This window comes from Hyperolius riggenbachi, chromosome 1, assembly GCF_040937935.1.
Source record: "Hyperolius riggenbachi isolate aHypRig1 chromosome 1, aHypRig1.pri, whole genome shotgun sequence".
NCBI classification, from domain to species: Eukaryota; Metazoa; Chordata; class Amphibia; order Anura; family Hyperoliidae; genus Hyperolius; species Hyperolius riggenbachi.
This window is the reverse complement of record NC_090646.1, coordinates 174,896,126-174,914,677: the sequence shown is the minus strand read 5'-3', so window position 1 is coordinate 174,914,677 and position 18,552 is coordinate 174,896,126. Positions and strand designations below refer to the sequence as shown.

The window sequence follows — 18,552 nt, the reverse complement described above, 5'->3', positions numbered from 1 at the left end:
TGTATGCGTGCTCAACATCAAGCTTAACCCTTTCAAGTCTGGCTGTGCAAATCTGGCTAAAATGGCTTACCATGAGACATGCTCACGCAGAAATGCATCTGCTTTCGCATGCCAAACGTTGCAGGGTCAAAAACCAATACCGCGAAGCGGTTGCCCTGCGGGAATTAGCTCATGCTTTATAGCACTATCCAGGAGCGCTATGGGGAGGCTTCCCAATGCCCCCATACAACCGGGGGGGGGAGGGGGCTGCGGGGCCCCAGGCTCTCTCACTGCCTAGGGACCACAGCGGCACCCCGGAGGTGGAGGCTGGGCGAAGCAGACGACCCCCCCAAGCGTGGCCAGCGCCGGGGGGGGCCATCCGCACCCACCTCCCAAAATTTTTTAAAACCAGGCACTTACCTTAACGTCCATTGCGTTCTGCTACTGCGCATCGACTTGGGGCACTGCATAGAACAGGAGTGATGCATGGGTCACCCCGAGCTGTGAAGCTCAGGGCTGGCTCACACACATCTCTCCAGAAGGGGGGGAGGACAGGCACAGACAGCCCACTACTGGAGCAAGCCGTCCACCACCTGCCTCCAAAGGACAGAATTGCAAATAGCTTAATCAGAAGAAAATGTATGCGTGCTCAACATCAAGCTTAACCCTTTCAAGTCTAGCTGTGCAAATCTGGCTAAAATGGCTTACCATGAGACATGCTCACGCAGAAATGCATCTGCTTTCGCATGCCAAACTTTGCAGGGTCAAAAACCAATACCGCGAAGCGGTTGCCCTGCGGGAATTAATTCATGCTTTATAGCACTATCCAGGAGCGCCACGGGGAGGCTTCCCAATGCCCCCATACAACCGGGGGGGGGGGGGCTGCGGGGCCCCAGGCTCTCTCACTGCCTAGGGACCACAGCGGCACCCCGGAGGTGGAGGCTGGGCGAAGCAGACGACCCCCCCCCAAGCGTGGCCAGTGCCGGGGGGGCCATCCGCACCCACCTCCCAAAATTTTTTAAAACCAGGCACTTACCTTAACGTCCATTGCGTTCTGCTACTGCGCATCGACTTGGGGCACTGCATAGAACAGAATTCGTCTGCGCTCCGTGGGGCTCCTGGATAGTGCTATAAAGAATGAACTAATTCCCGCAGGGCAACCGCTTCGCGGTATTGGTTTTTGACCCTGCAAAGTTTGGCATGCGAAAGCAGATGCATTTCTGCGTGAGCATGTCTTATGGTAAGCCATTTTAGCCAGATTTGCACAGCCAGACTTGAAAGGGTTAACCTGGTCACTCTAACTGACCGACCCTTAATACCGCTGAGTCTAGTAGTGTGTCCTGTACTACACAGTTCCCCATCCCTATCCTCAGGACCCACTAACAGTACATGTTTTGCATAAAACCACAAACATGCTCAGGTGGGGTAGTGGATTAGTGTTGCAGCAGAGCTGATTAATTTATACCCCTCCATTTGGTAGGGTGTAACAGCTATGACCAAACATATCCTATAACAACCAGAGTCAATTGAATAATAAATGGATCTAGGATCACTGTATTTTTTGTACTATTTAGGTATTGCTAGCATTTATCATACCAAACTATGCATGTTTGATCGGTTTAACGACGACTGTTTATGCACAACTTTGTATCCTAATGTGCAAGTTTGTTTTGGATACTGTTCTTGTTATTTTGAAAATGTATTAAAAATTGTATATCAGTAAAATCTAAGAATGATGAGCTCATCTGTGTACTACTGACCTGCATTGACCAGTGCAGCTTGATGAATGTATAGTACGTATAGTAAATACAATATGAGTAACATAACACAGAGTCTCATATTGTTATGTTCAATTTAAGATGTGATTTTTGTAAGACTGAATTCTAAAAAGCAGCAATAACAGTTTGATGCAAAAAATGCTTTATTTAGTTGCAAAACAAACAAAATGAATGTAACAAACAGTACTAATGTACTGCTGACCTGCACTGACCAGTCAGTAAGCTGGAGTAGGGCCTTCAGTGAGCTTTATGATTGGCTTTGACCAGCCTGTCTGTGGATGGGAGAAGGGGAAGACCACAAAGGTGTTTATGCTGACTGGTTTGTCTTACTGCACTGTTGGAATTACTGCTAGAGATGGCCCGAACCTCTGATTTTAGGTTCGCGAACCTCCGCAAACGTTAGCGAACTTTCGCGAACCGCAATAGACTTCAATGGGGAGGCGAACTTTGAAAACTAGAAACATTTCTGCTGGCCACAGAAGTGAAGGAAAAGATATTTCAAGGGGTCTAGCATGTGAGTTTTTGCATGGATGAGTGGGATAGACGCCAAAAGTCCTGGGGAAAAATCTGGATTTGACGCAAAGCAGCGTTTTAAGGGCAGAAATCACATTGCATGCTAAATTGGAGGCCTAATGTGCTTTAAAACATCTTGCATGTGTATACATCAATCAGGGAGTGTAATTAGAGTACTGCTTCACACTGACACACCAAACTCACTGTGTAACGCACTGCACAGAGCTGTTAGTGTTGTGACGGCCATGCTGGTGCGCACCATGGCGAGAGTGTAGGCAATAGCGGTTTTCAAGCCCATATGGTCGCCAGGCTGAGGTAGCTCAATAACAGAACAACAGTGATTGTCCAGCTGATCGAATTTGGTCTGTCCACAATAAAGCAAAGACCTTATTATCTTTGGTGTGCCACCCCTGCCCCCCCCCCCTCCCCGAGATACTCATATAGCCAGCGGTCATTGCTTCATTGTTATACGCAAGCCCCTTCACCGCGGCAAGGTAATGATCACGAAGAGGAATTGACACATGTACATGCCTTTTGTTTTGTTGTTGCAGCCAGAAAAATTAGGCAGGCATGTACACGCACCAGAAAAATTATAGCGGCGCAGCGGCCTTAAAAATTCAGGATTCCGCCTGGAGTCCTGGACCCTGTTGGTTGTGGCAGAGAAGGCAGTCAAGCGGCCTGCAGGCAGAGATGCTGTGTGGGGACCGACTTAGTCATGGGGCAGGCAGTCACACGGCATGCAGGCAGAGATGCTGTGTGCGAGGACTGACTTAGTCTTCAGGCGGGCAGTAGCCCTCCGGGATCTATGCCTCATTCATTTTGATAAAGGTGAGGTACTGAACACTTTTTTGACTAAGGCGACTTCTCTTCTCAGTGACAATGCCTCCAGCTGCGCTGAAGGTCCTTTCTGACAGGACGCTTGAGGCAGGGCAAGACAGAAGTTGGATGGCAAATTGGGACAGCTCTGGCCAGGCCCACAGGTTAAGCCTGCGCACCCAGTAGTCCAAGGGTTCATCGGTGCTCACAGTGTCAACATCCACACTTAAGGCCAGGTAGTCGGCTACCTGCCGGTGCAGGGGTTGGTAGAGGGTGGATCCGGAAGCGCTAAGGCGAAGCGTTGGACTAAAGAATGTCCGCATGTCCGACATCACCATGAGATCGCTGGAGCGTCCTGTCCTTGCCTGCGTGGACATGAGAGAAGGATTACTCGCAGTGGTACTTTTATTGCGTTGTGCTGTGGCATCACCCTTAAACACATTGTAAAGCATAGTTGCCAGCTTGTTCTGTAAGTGCTGCATCCTTTCTGCCTTCTGGTGATTTGGAAACATCTCAGCCACTTTGTGCCTATACCGAGGGTCTAGTAGCGTGGCCACCCAGTACAGCTCATTCCCCTTGAGTTTTTTATACGGGGGTCCCTCAACAGGCTGGACAGCATGAAAGACGCCATCTGCACAAAGTTGGATGCAGACGTACTTTCCATCTCCTCTTTCTCTTCCTCAGTGATGTCTGCTAAGTTCTCCTCCTCCCCCTAGCCACGAACAATACCACGGGAAAATTGAGCAGCACAAGCCCCCTGTGACACCTGCTGCGGTTGTTCTTCCGCCTCATCCTCCTCCAAACAACACCTTCCTCATCATCTGACTCCTCTTCCTAAAACTACTCTTCCTCCTCCTCCTCCTCCCCCCTCTGTGTTGCCACAGGTGTTGAGGAATCATCTGCTTCTGCTGAGAATTGATCCACCAACTCTTCCTCCCGTTCCTGTTCCTGTTCACGCTACTCCACAGCTTGATCCACCACTCTACGCACGCCACGCTCCAGGAAGAAGGCATATAGGATCAAGTCACTGATGGCGCCTTCACTGCGACTCACCAGGTTTGTCACCTCCTCAAAAGGCTGCATGAGCCTGCAGGCATTTCGCATGAGTGTCCAGTACTTCGGCCAGAACATCCTCATCTCACCAGACTGTGTCCTTTGACTGTAGTTATAGAGATACTGTTTGACGGCTTTCTCCTGTTGTGGCGGTCGAACATCAGGAGTGTCGAATTCCAGCGAGTCGGGCTATCGCAAATCAAGCGTCTCACCAGCAAGTAGAGTTGGGCCGAACCTCCGATTTTCGGTTCGCGAACCGGGTTCGCGAACTTTCGCGAAAGGTTCGGTTCGCGTTAAAGTTCGCGAACCGCAATAGACTTCAATGGGGATGCGAACTTTGAAAAAAAAAAATAATTATGCTGGCCACAAAAGTGATGGAAAAGATGTTTCAAGGGGTCTAACACCTGGAGGGGGGGATGGCGGAGTGGGATACATGCCAAAAGTCCCCGGGAAAAATCTGGATTTGACGCAGAACAGGTATGCAGTGGCGGGTTCACTTAACTGCACAGGTATGCGCACTGATGCGGTGGGTTCACTGAACAGAACAGGTATACAGTGGTGGGTTCACAGAACAGGTATGCAGTGGCGGGTCCACTGAACAGAACAGGTATGCAGTGGCGGGTTCACTAAACAGAACAGGTATACAGTGGCGGTTCACTAAACAGAACAGGTATGCAGTGGCGGGTCCACTGAACAGAACAGGTATGCAGTGGCGGGTTCACTAAACAGAACAGGTATACAGTGGCGGTTCACTAAACAGAACAAGTATGCAGTGGCGGGTCCACTGAACAGAACAGGTATGCAGTGGTGGGTTCACAGCACAGGTATGCAGTGGTGGGTTCACAGCACAGGTATGCAGTGGTGGGTTCACAGAACAGGTATGCAGCCAGACAGGAACAAGCTAAGCCTAACTAATCTTTCCCTGAGAGACAGTCTGCAGCAGCTCGCCCTACTCTGACTAATGCAGGCACACGAGTGGCCGTAATGGCCGCCGCTGCCTGCCTTATATAAGGGGGGGTGGGGCTCCAGGGGCTAGTGTAGCCTAATTGGCTACACTGGGCCTGCTGACTGTGATGTAGAGGGTCAAAGTTGACCCTCCATGTGCATTATGGGGAGAACCGAACTTCCGCAAAGGTTCGCCTGCGGGACGCGAACGCGAACCACTGAAGTTCGCATGGAACCGTTCGCAGGCGAACCGTTCGGCCCAACTCTACCAGCAAGTTGTTTCTCCGCTAAATATCGGCAATGTGTGCCATGGCCGTGTAAGACCGCCTGAAATGCCCACACACCTTCCTGGACTGCTTTAGGACATCCTGTAAGCCTGGGTACTTAGACACAAATCTCTGAATTACTAGATTGAGCACATGTGCCATGCAAGGTACATGTGTAAACTTTCCCAAATTCAAAGCCGAAATGAGATTGCTGCCGTTGTCACACACCACGTTGCCGATCTCCAGTTGGTGCGGGGTCAGCCACTGATCCACCTGTTTGTTCAGAGCAGCCAGGAGAGCTGCTCCAGTGTGACTCTCCGCTTTGAGGCAAGACATGTCTAAGATGGCGTGACACCGTCGTACCTGGCATGCAGCATAGGCCCTGGGGAGCTGGGGCTGTGTAGCTGGTGAGGAGATTGCAGCACCAGTAGAGTTGCACTGCCACTCAGCCAAGTAGGAGGAGGAGGACAACAGCGAAGAGTATGTAGCAGGAGGAGAGGAGGTGGCAGCAGGCCTGCCTGCAAGCCATGGAGGTGTCACAAGTAGGTCCGCTGCACAGCCACGTACTCCCTGCTTGTCAGCGGTCACCAGGTTGACCCAATGGGCTGTATAAGTAATGTACCTGCCCTGACCGTGCTTGGGAGACCAGGCATCCGTGGTCAGATGGACCCTTGACCCAACGCTGTGTGCCAGAGATGACAATACTTGCCTCTCAACTTCATGGTACAGTTTGGGTATCGCCCTTTTAGAGAAATAATTGCGGCCTGTATCTTCCATTGCGGTATCCCAATGGCCACACATTTAAGGAACCCCTCAGAGTCCACCAGCTGGTATGGTAACAGCTGGTGAGCTAACAGTTCCGCTAAGCCAGCTGTCAGACGCTGGGCAAGGGGGTGACTGGCAGAAATTGGCTTCTTCCGCTCAAAGATTTCCCTCATGGACACCTGACTGCTGCTGTGGGCAGAGGAGCAGAAACTGCTCAAGGTGAGAGGCGGAGTGGAGGAGGGTGGCTGTGATTGTGAAGGTGCAAGGGAGAAAGCGGCTGAAGATGCTGCACCTGAAGGAGGAAGAGGAGAAGGAGGGTGGCTTTTCTTTTGTTTGCTGCTTTTCCTCTGGTGCTCTTCCCATTGCAGTTTGTGCCTTTTCTGCATGTGCCTTCGTAAGGCAGTTGTCCCTACGTGGGAGTTGGCCTTTCCACAGCTCAATTTTTGGAGGCAGAGAGAACAGATGGCATTGCTCTGATCTAAGGCAGACACACTAAAAAAATTCCAAACCGCTGAGCCCCCCTGGGGTGATGGCACTATGGTCGCATCAGCAACTGACGTTGAAGGGCATGTTGGCTGGCTGTCCATAGGTGGCGATACATGGCGCCAGACACTGCCACCAGCTGTTTCTGATGACGAGCTCCCCCTGCTTCTTTCAGGAACTCGTCTCCACCTACTCCTCTCTAACTCCCCCTCTGAACTGTCCCCTTGGTCATCTTGTCTCTTAGGATCCCACGTGACATCCATATCATCATAATCATCCTGCCCAGCTTCGCTTGCCTCAGACACCTCAAAAACTGCACCAACAGCAGGTACTTCATCATCATCCTCCTCACACCTTACATCCATAGTGTCGCCTAACTCAGACATACGAGGTGGTGTAGCTTAGCGCCTTCATCTTGTTGTAACAGTAGTTGCTGTGAATCAGTTAATTCCCCGCCAAATAACTCCTGCGAATTGTCAAATGGAAAGGATGTGGTGCTAGTAGTAGCGCTGCTGGCTGCGGAAGATGAGGTGTTCTGTGTTAAATAGTCAACCATATCCTGACAATCTTGGGAGTTGATGGGACGTGCCTTCTTCTGAGCATTGTACTTTGGTCCAGGGCCGCACGAAATCACATCAGCACGACCTCGAACAGACTTGCCAGGTGGCCTTCCTCTGGGTCTTCCTCTGCCCCTGCCTCTACCTGTTTTGTCCATATCGGGGGGGATGAAGTGAAAGGTATGCACTGACTTGACTAATACAATGTGCAGTCACACAGTGATGGGTATTACAAATGTGCACCTGTCACACACACGTACAGTGACTGGTGGTATTAAATAGCACACTGCATGCACTCACGTAGATAGGTGGGTCTACTGAACAACAGATAGGTATATGCAGTGATAGGTATTACAAATGTGCACCTGTCACACACACGTACCGTGAACAGGTACAGTGACTGGTGGTATTAAATATCACACTGCGTGCGCTCACGTGGGTAGGTGGGTGCACTGAACAACAGTTAGGTAGGTAAATGCAGTGCTGCTGGGTATTACAAATGTGCACCTGTCACACACACACACGTACCGTGAACAGGTGCAATGACTGGTGGTATTAACAATGCGTGCGTTCACGTAGGTAGTTAGGTAGGTAGGTGGACTAAACAGTGAACAGGTGCAGTGATTGAGATTACAAATGTGCAGCTGCCTGTCACACAGACAGGTAGCCACTCAATGTGCTGGGCTTGGCAGTGGCACAGTAGGACTTAAGGGGCCAAAGGCCAGCTGCAACTGACTGACAGTGCTGTATATAAATAAAATGCAAGTGGGCCACACACAAAAAATGTGTGTTTCCCTATGAGAGTCTGCAGCAGCTCTCCCTTCTCTAATTACTGCAGGCACACAAGTGAATGCAATGCCTCTGCCTGCATTTTATAAGGGGGGGGGGCCTCCAGGAGGGAGTGTAGCCTGATTGGCTACAATGTGCCTGCTGACTGTGATGTAGAGGGTCAAAGTTGACCCTAATGATGTACTATGGGGGCGAATCGAACTTCCGGAAAAGTTTGCGTTTCTCCGGAACCCCGGAAGTTCGCCGGGAACCGTTCGCCGGCGAACCGTTCGGGCCATCTCTAATTACTGCACTGACTAGAATGAATTACAAATCTTTTAGGTGTATTTTCAGCTTTAAACCAGTTTAGATAACAAAGTCTGTAATAAAATTAATGGTAATAATTTCCAGAGATGATGATAATAATGTGTAAGTTAAATTGTTATCTGCAGCGTCCATGCTCGGAATATTATCCAGATCTCTTCTGTTGTGCAATTGCAAAAATACACAAACTGACAAAATCAGCATCATAAGTATAAAAAAATGTGTTTCAAAGCGTTTTATAATCCAGTTATAAAGGTTAATGCTATTGAAGTGTAGTGTCAATAGTGTAGTTTGAACATAAAACAATTGTACCTATTATTAGTGTGCTGGAATGGCTCCAATTATAACCTGTATTTTGCAGGGTTCTGCGGAAGAACAGGATCAGCACAATTAGTGACAACACCTTTTCGTACCTCTCGCGGCTGGATGAACTGTAAGTATAGTATGTGTCATTTTCATGTATTCATATAAATGGGAGTTACTGTAGATTGTAGCATGCAATGACATAGCAATTGGGGATGCTGAGGTTGCAACAGCCCCAGGGCCCCTGGACCAGAGGGGTCCACATTAAACTTAACTACTTCATGCTATGGACTGAAGGGCTCAAATGCACATGAGTGTGTAGGCACACTTACAACACATGCGTACATGCTCTTTATTGGAATAGCAGGGCTTTTATAAATGTCCTATTTACACAAAAGGTGCACAAATAGGATATTTATAAATGTCCATTTTGCAGGAAGTGGTTAGAGCAAACCTGACCTGAAAATAAACTTATGGGATGATTAATTGAAGGTATAGTGCTTATGGTAAATACAATATGAGTAACATAAAAGAGAGTCTCATATTGTTATTTTCAATTTAAGATGTGATTTTTGTAAGACTGAATTCTAAAAAGCAGCAATGACAGTTTGATGCAAAAATTGCTTCATTTAGTTGCAAAACAAACAAAACTTATGACCCTTTTCAGCACTTAAACTTGATCAGCATTGTTTCTTCAGCCAGATGAGAGGGTTTTGCCTTCTATTTACTTGTTCTTCTTCTGTTTCACTGCTTCATTTGCATAGCAGCACACATTTTTAAGTCTTGCTGTACAGGGAAATAGGAAAGGACTCCATACAATTTTTTAGTAGGACTAATACGTGTACGTATGTTTATCTCATCACATTGTCATATGTCACTTCAGGTATCCTTTAAACTTACATCTGAAAATATTTCCAGAGACTAGCTCACTGAAAGATTTGTATCATGGTACATTTTCCATTAGCCATTGTCATTTTTACAATATCTTGTTTTCCTACCTTCCATCCTTGAATAATAGACCTCATTTGTAAAGAAAAGCATCTGTGCTGCCACACCATATTCCAATTCTAGCTGTCATTTTCACAGCACTGGATTTAAAGGATTAATTTCTTAAATAGTATAGGATGTTTTCTCATATTGTTTATCCATGCAATAAGCAGATGAGGAGTGTAAGGAAATGTTTGCTTTTGCAGTGACTTGGCAAACAACAGAATTGAAGAAATGTCTCCATCATTACTGAAGGACTTGAAGGAACTGTCACAGTTGTAAGTTTTCATTCAGTCATTTTTTTCTCAAGTTCTTGTTTGAATGATATTCATCTCAAATGATCAATACAAGGGCCATTAATCATGTCTGCTGCATAGTAAGGAGTGCAGAATAAGGCTGATGCTGGGTAAACACAATACAATTTTCTGACAAATTTACTCTTAGATCGAAAATATCCGGCAGGTCCGATTGATTTTTCCATTCACTTCTATGGAAAATCGATCAGAAAATCAATCAGAAATCAAATCGGACCTGTTGGAAATAATCGATCTGACAATAAATCTATCAGAAAATTGTATTGTTTGTACCTAGTATAACACAAAAAAACATAAGAGATTTACTATAGCAGAGTTTTCTGACTGCTCTGACTACATGATTGCTACAGATGTGCGACAAGTACTGAAGTTAAAAGCAAGACAGATGCCTGTCTTTAAAAGCGACAGCTTCCATGGTCTTCTCACTTCAAGTTTTCTAAAAACAGCAGCTGAATTTGCACAACCTACAGTAAGTGACTGTCAGTATTCATGAGCAAATAATGCTCCTTTCATGAAAAATGTCCACTGACTTTCGGAGGAAATTAAAGTAGCGACAGATACAAACTCCCGAGGGTCATTAGATCAGCGGAGAGGATCATTGGCAATTCCCTTCCCCCTCTTGACCTCACCTACAACTCCAGACTGGGTTCCAGTGCAATAAGGATGACTAACGATCCTTGCCATCCATGCAACTTTTTATTCAGAGGGCTCTAGGTTGAAGGTTCTGGACCATCTCCACCAGGACCTCAAGCAGGAGCTCAAGGCACAGAAACACATTCTTTCCCTCTCCTGTCAAACTCTTGAACTCGCTCAATGCCTTCCCCCCCACCCCACCCCACCCCATCCCTTTCTTTTGAAACAATGCTATTTGCCTGGCTGTCTTCATGATCCTTTGCCTTCCATACTACAGACCTACTGTGAGTATGCGGATCAGGTACTCTGACCTAGTGTTGGGCGAACACCTGGATGTTCGGGTTCGGGCCGAACAGGCCGAACATGGGCCAGATGTTCGGCATGTTCGGCCCGAACGCCGAACTCAATGGAAGTCAATGGGACCCCCGAACATGCCCATTTTGGGGGCCCTATGGGGTCGCAGGCATAAGGGGGCAGCATCCCCCGATCGCGGGGGGGTCGGAAATTCCCCCCACCCCCTCCGCTAGCGCTCCCCCCTCTGCCCGCTTCCCCATAAAAAAAGTTTAAGGCAAGTTAAATAGTACCTGGTGGCTGGCACTGGCAGTGGAGTGAGGAGGAGGAGGAGTCCGAATAGCAGAGTGACGCGTTGAGGCCGGGCAGCGGGCGGTTCAGCGGTAGTACCCTTGTGGTACTTCCGCCCTTTCTCTGACCTCACGTCCTCTGCATACGAGGGTACGCGTCACGCGTACCCTCGTATGCGTCATCACGTAGAGGACGTGAGGTCAGAGAAAGGGCGGAAGTACCACAAGGGTACTACCGCTGAACCGCCCGCTGCCCGGCCTCAACGCGTCACTCTGCTACTCGGACTCCTCCTCCTCCTCACTCCACTGCCAGTGCCAGCCACCAGGTACTATTTAACTTGCCTTAAACTTTTTTTATGGGGAAGCGGGCAGAGGGGGGAGCGCTAGCGGAGGGGGTGGGGGGAATTTCCAACCCCCCCCCCCCCGCGATCGGGGCATGCTCCCCCCTTATGCCTGTGACCCCATAGGGGGGCCGTATTGCAGCATGTTCGGGCGAACAGGGCCCTGTTCGGCCGAACAGGGGCCCTGTTCGGCCCTGTTCGGTGGGCATTGAATAGTTCGGGCGAACCCGAACTAAAAAGGCCGAACACCATCAGGTGTTCGGCCGAACTCAAACATCACCCGAACAGGGTGATGTTCTGCAGAACCCGAACAGTGGCGAACACTGTTCGCCCAACACTACTCTGACCACACTAAAGGTGTGTAACACACACAATGCTTATTTTACAAAAATTAATCCGGATTTGATCCCTCAGGCAATAGTTGAGGAGCTGAGCACCATATAGATGCCTTCTTCTGCTATGGCTAAACAACATATTTTTGCTATGGGAAGGGGTGGAGGGATGACATGCAGCACACAATAGAGCATCTTCTGGTGGGTGGGGTTAGGAGGGAAACAAGGGACTCAGTCGCCAATAGTGCCTTAAAGACACGGCATGCTAGATGGTTAAGCAACTGCAGTAGACCTCAGGGACCCCTGTACACATGCTACATTTTCAACAAAACATCCACAATCATCGCCTTGGTCGAGAACAGTCTGGCATGTGTACGAATCTTTATTGCATGCCTGTTTCAGACCCTACTGAAGACAGCAAAGCCAGCCAGCTGATATTTTTTATAGTGAATTTATAGTGAATTAAAGTGGTCTTAAACATAACATTCAATAAAAATGTGTTTTTCTACTTTTTATTATTCATACAGTTATCATATTTGCTTTTGTGCACAAGTAATATTGTCTATATACAAATTACAAGTTTCCAAAGTGTAGTTTATCTTGCCCTGAAAGCTGCCATTGCCTTTTATTCTTTTTCTATTATAACTGCTTTTTATTATATATTAAATTCTTCTAATGAGCTATTCTGAACTGTGTGTGTGCCTGAAGCAGAGACAGTTTCTCAGAGAGTGTTTGTTTACATTCCAGTGTTGATACATTTGTGTTTAACCACTAAGTACCAGTGGTCTCTGCCCCCTTAAGGATCAGAGACCGCTGGCACAGAAACAGCGGAATCCCGACAGATAACGACGAATTGCCGAATTTACCCGCCGCAACCGCAAGTCAGGAACCCGGGCTACCCACCCTGCCGTCTCTATGACAGCAAAGTTCCTGTGAGCCGGTCAGGAGCCGCTTTCATTGGCTCCTGAACCTGCCTATAAATGTAAGCCAATGGGAGCGGCTTACATTGAAAGACAGGGCCAGGAGCCAATGAAATCGGCTCCTGACCCGCTCACAGGACTCTGCCATCATAGAGACAAGCAGAGCAAGTGAGCTGTGGCGAGAGACGTCAGGATTCACGGCGAGATAGGTGGGAGCGACAGAAACAGCGGAAACGCGCAGCGGCGGCTAATTGAAATCTACGCCCTGCCAGCCAGGTGACCACCAAAACAGGGCGTAGATTTCAATTATCTTGGTACTAAAGTAGTTAAAAAGTAGAAAAGATACTGTTATCTCCAGCTTGGATGGGGATTTGGAACTGAATCTCAGGACAAGGTGCTTTGTTTAACCATTTCAGTGATGTTCTGCTAGAATTTTTTTCTGGGATAGTAGCTTTAAAGCTATAAGGAATCTTTTAGAGCGAAGTAGAAATGCTGACTTTCAGACCACTTTAACCACTTGAGGACCCACCCTTTACCCCCCCTTAAGGACCAGCGCTGTTTTAGCTGATCTGTGCTGGGTGGGCTGTGCAGCCCGCAGCACAGATCAGGGTGCAGGCAGAGCGACCAGATCGCCCCCCTTTTTTCCCCACTAGAGGGATGATGTGCTGGGGGGGTCTGATCGCTCCTGCCTGATGGGTGTTGCGGGGGGGGGGGGCACCTCAAAGCCCCCCTCCGCTGCGGAATTCCTCCCCTCCCTCTCCTACCTGTTCCCCCCCGGTGATCCGCGCTGCACAGGACGCTATCCGTCCTGTGCAGCCAGTGACAGGCTGTCCCCTGTCACATGGCGGCGATCCCCGGCCGCTGATTGGCCGGGGCTCGCCGATCTGCCTTACGGCGCTGCTGCGCAGCAGCGCCGTACAATGTAAACAAAGCGGATTATTTCCGCTTGTGTTTACATTTAGCCTGCGAGCCAGGCTATTCACGGAGCCCCCCACCGTGAATTGACGGGAAGCAGCCGCTCGCGCGAGCGGCTGCTTCCTGATTAATTAGCCTGCAGCCGGCGACGCAGAACTGCGTCGCTGGTCCTGCAGCTGCCACTTTGCCAACGCGCGGTATGAGTGCGCGATCGGCAAGTGGTTAAAAATGGCAGCCATCATATCTCTCTAACAACAGGGTCACTTTAACCAACTACGATAATGCTCTTGCCATCTAATAACAAACAATATTTAAATAAACAAACCAGGTTTGCAGGATGAGTTATATATTGTAGCCTGGGGGAAGTTTATCAAATCACAGCTATAAAGAATAACAGCTACCAGACGATCAGCATCCATAACATCAGCTGCACCATCATAGATTCAGTACATCAGTTCTAAAAATAACAAAAGGCAGCAGCTGTGTGGATGTTTATTTGATATTCCATTTTCAGGGTCTCTGAATAATAAAGAGGGTAGCGCAGTACTGTGTGTGATAATATTTGCTCTCACTTATGAACTCTGTCAATGCAAATTTATTTCACTGCAATGTGCTGTGATTTTGTTTTGTTTAATATATGCAGGAATATTTCCTATAATCCAATGCAGAAGATGCAGGCAGACCAGTTTGATTACGTCCTTACCCTGAAGTCCCTGTAAGTATAATACAAAGCAGCCTGTTCAGAACGTGCTGGATTTTGTTACACTCGTAGAGTGCTTTATTAAACTGTGCTGATGCCTCTTTACTACCGGTATATAGCCTTGACTTCACGTGCTTAATAAACATATAGAGTAGTTATTAATTTGATGCTGTTTACATGTCCCTCCACTCTTCCATCCCCTTATAGAATTGAGCGATGATGTACTATCAGTTATTTTCTGCATAAGGAACTAGAGGGAACTGGAACAGTGAGATTGGTGGTTTATTTTCACAAAACTGCTGCATTATGTTGTAGCACCAGTTTTCTGTACACATGTCAGCTCTAATTTCAATACATAAATCTAGTGGGTACAATTTTATTTTTTGCATTATTGCTTAGACAAAGTTCAATGGGCATAAAATTGATAACAAAATTTATAGTCTGTGCCACTTGAGTACCTGCAGTCTTTGGCCCCTTAAGGACCAGAGACTGCTGGTACCAAAAACGGAGCTTACTCATGTCACAACACATGGACCCAGCGCTCCCTCCAATCAGCAGGGAGGAAAGGGATGCAGGCGGGGACCGGAGTTCTGCAGGAGGCGGGGAGAGCAGCAGACTGACACTATAGAGATAAACACAGCCAGCTCTGACAAACACAGCCAGCTTTGTCAGCAGCGTGGCTGTGATTTATGAGGGATTGCAGAGTGCAGGGGGACCTTAGGGGGGTTTGGGATAGCAACAGAGGCTGGGCTGTATAGGCAGATCCAGCCTCTGTATGCAGATAATATTCTTCAAACCCACCTAGGGTTCTCTTTAATCTTTAGAGGAAGAAACAAGGCTGCAACCGTGGGATCATTACAATGAAGACTAGCTCAGTGCTTCTCCTCCGACAGCACCAAGCACAGAGAGGAGGAGAAGGGGGAGAGGTGGTGCTGGGGCACAGAGAGGTAGGGAAGAAGCGACAAGCTGCTGTCTGTAGATTTTGGGTGGGGGTAGAGAGGGGGGGGGGCAGAGAGAGGCGCATAGAGGATACAGAGGCATGTCATTTTGAAGGGAACATGCCTCTGTGTCCCATTTGCCCCCCCCCCCCCCCTAAATCCACCTTGGGTACACTTTAACCAATGCTTGCATGTGACTCTAATACTGTGTTGATATGCGCAAAATAAATGTGTCCCTGGACTAAAATTTGTGCAGTGTCACATGCTACATATGGTAGCTGAATATCCAGTTTTGATATTGGATTAACTACAGTGTAACCCTGACTTAAGACCACCTGAACCTGTGTCAATTTTATTTGAGGCCGGTTTCACACTGTAAACTGGTGCCAGCAATGCAGTGCGTCGCGCCCACCGCACAACATCACAATGCCAGAGACAGGCCTTCAGGGAATACCGCGTTAGTATGCAGTGTTCCCTGTCTGGCCACCAGCCAAGCACGAAGTGACGTGCGCTTGCCTTCACTTCCTGCTTCGGATAGGCGGAAGTGCATGGAAGTGTATTGTTAAAATACGCTTACGGGCATGCCCGCCGACACCAGCATTTTTAAAATCCCTGCATCACCATAGAGTAACATGACTTCTGGTCAGACACAGGGTGATGCAAGTACGCACGTTAAATAGTTTTGTCCTAGCGTTAGGGATGCAGCGGAAACATCACTTACCGCCCTTCTCGCCGTACCGTGGCAGTAAGAAAGTCTCCATAGATTTTCATTGCCCCGGCAGTGGGGTGCGGTAAAAATACAGCACCGCCCCGGTGTGAAAGGGCCCTAAAGGTCATGCTAAGTAACAATTTGCATTCACCATCAGATGCAAACGTGTTATTTCCTGATCCGAACACACATTCATATGTGAACCTCCAACAATACTGCTAACGCCTACATCTAGGCCAGTGGTTCTCAAGCCTGTCCTCATGACCCCCCCAAGCATGTTTCGCAGGCAACCTCACCTATGCACAGGTGGAGTAATTAATGTCTCAGCTACATGGAATCCACCTAGCTGTGAAACTAATTACCCCACCTGTGCATAGGTGAGGATGCCTGCAAAAAATGCACTGTTGGGGAGTCACGAGGCCAGGTTTGAGAAACCCTGATCGAGGCGATGCCAATGTCATAATTAAGGAATACCAACCCTTATTGTCTGCTTCTTTTTTTAATCTAGAAAATCCCACTTTAGCCTCCTGAGCGTTACGCCGCTCAGGAGGTTTTGGCAGTTTGTGCCCCCCAGTATAATAAATGAGATCTCATACCTGAAAAACCTTTAGCTAGCACTAGGCTAGCTAGTAGAAGTGCCCGGCACCCCCGATCCCCGCCGCTCCCCCGTTTATACATTACCCAGCCTGGATCCAGCGATCGGCGCAGCCTCCCCGCAAAGCTCCGGTCTTCACTATGGAGAGGATCGCACATGACGTCGCCGACGTCATGACGTCATGACGTCATGCGCAAACTCGATCCTCCCCATAGAGATACCGAAGCTGTGCTGGGAGGCTGCGCGATCGCTGGATCCAGGCTGGGTAATGTATTGACGGGGGGATTGGGGGGATAGGCGGGGATCAGGGGGTGCCGGGTACTTGTACTAGCTAACCTAGTGATAGCTAAAGGTGTTTCAGGCATGGGATCTCATTTATTATGCATGGGGGACTCCTGGGGCCAGGAAGCGGTATGACACTACAGTGTCGGGCATACCGCTAAGGAGGGTAAGTAAAGAAGGAGGAGACACGCAAGCTAGCAAGCTGGATGTCATCAGTCACACTGCATATTTTGAGTGTAGGCCCTTGAACAGGAATGATCCTATTTAAATTAGGCATGATCATCTTTAATTATACTTAGATTTACCCTACAGTGAAATTTGCAGTCATCAATGGAATTTTTTCATGAAGCATGTGTTTCGGTAGAAACGTGGATTTTTTACTTTACTTGTCAAAGTAATTAGTGACCTGGATAGGAGCCTAAATGACTCCTTTGCATATGGGGGAGAGTATTCACTGTGCCAGCAAGTGTGATCTCAGCATGTACCTAACTGGGTTCATTTCGATACATAAACAGTAGTATTGCTGTTCTGTATCACATGATTTATAGCTGCTCCTAATATTCGAAGCAAAGGAAAACCTCAGTCATGGCATGCTGAATGCAAGAAAAGAAAAACAAAACAAACAATGCTAAGGGTTTAGTGTAAACTGAACTATTACATGTCAGATGATTTCTGGCTCACATATTTGGTACATACAATCTTCTAAAGCGGAAGCAATAGAACAGTTTCATTTGTAGACCTCGGATGCCATAGGAGATGAGGTTATAAGTCCACTCTTCACAAAACAAAATGCAAGAATGAAGAGGTTTAGAATAGCAATAAATACAGAAAAGAAGTAAATTGAAAGATGCAGACGTTAAAGTAGCCACTGCAATTTTTTTTTTACTTTTTTAAATCTACAGGAGCCTTGAGGGGATTGAAATTCCAAACATTCAAAGAAGAATGTTCATGCCACTGAGAAATCTCACTCACATGTATGTATTTATCTTAGGTGTCAATATTTTCTCACCTGCTATAAAGGGATATCAGTCTATAAATACTAGACTAAAGCCTGGTTCAAACTTACAGTAAGCCAATCACTGTCCAAATTTACCACCTCCATGTAGTATGAGGGTCAACAGACAGATTGTGTAGATAAGCTCTCATACTACTAAACAGAGGTGGTAAAATTGGTCAGTGATTGGCCTATCATGTTGTTGTTATTATTAGTATTTATATTGTGCTGACATCTTCCGGAGTGCTGTACAGAGTATATTGTCTTGTCATGTTTTTAGCTGTCCCTCAGAGGGGCTCACAATCTAATCCTTACCAAAGTTCTATGTCTATGTATGTATCATGTAGTGTATGTATCGTACTCGTAGTCTATAGTCAATTTAGAAGGAATACAATCCAATTCATGAAGCGCTCATGGTCAAGTAGTGCCTGCAGCAATCCTAGGCCACAGATCCTCTTGAGACGCTATACACCTTTAAACATTAAAAACATAAAAAACAGATCATAGTGCAGCTTGAAAAACTAGCTGGATAATTCACCAGTGTGCTCTGCCATAAAACAGATACATTGGAACGTGAGGAGCCCGCACCAGGGTCATGACCACCAATTACCACTCTACCCCTGTTCCCACTGCAGATGATCTGTTCCTCTTTTTCCCATTAGTGTGATGCAAATTTTGCCAAATAAAAAATGCACAGCATATGCAATTTTTAGTGCAATTGGATTTCTGTTCCATTCTAACACAGTGTAAGGTAATGCATG

The 18,552-nt window shown here is 47.5% G+C and overlaps 1 protein-coding gene across 3 annotated transcripts in view; it reads left to right on the top strand.

Moving 5' to 3' along the window:
- RXFP1 (relaxin family peptide receptor 1) overlaps positions 1-18,552 on the top strand; it is a 433,020-nt gene that overhangs the window by 375,719 nt on the left and 38,749 nt on the right. For all 3 annotated transcript variants that reach the window (XM_068278866.1, XM_068278867.1, XM_068278868.1), the window contains 4 exons: positions 8,609-8,680; positions 9,744-9,815; positions 14,217-14,288; positions 17,700-17,771. In XM_068278866.1, the coding sequence (XP_068134967.1) occupies positions 8,609-8,680; positions 9,744-9,815; positions 14,217-14,288; positions 17,700-17,771 (288 nt within the window). The remainder of the gene's footprint in view (positions 1-8,608; positions 8,681-9,743; positions 9,816-14,216; positions 14,289-17,699; positions 17,772-18,552) is intronic.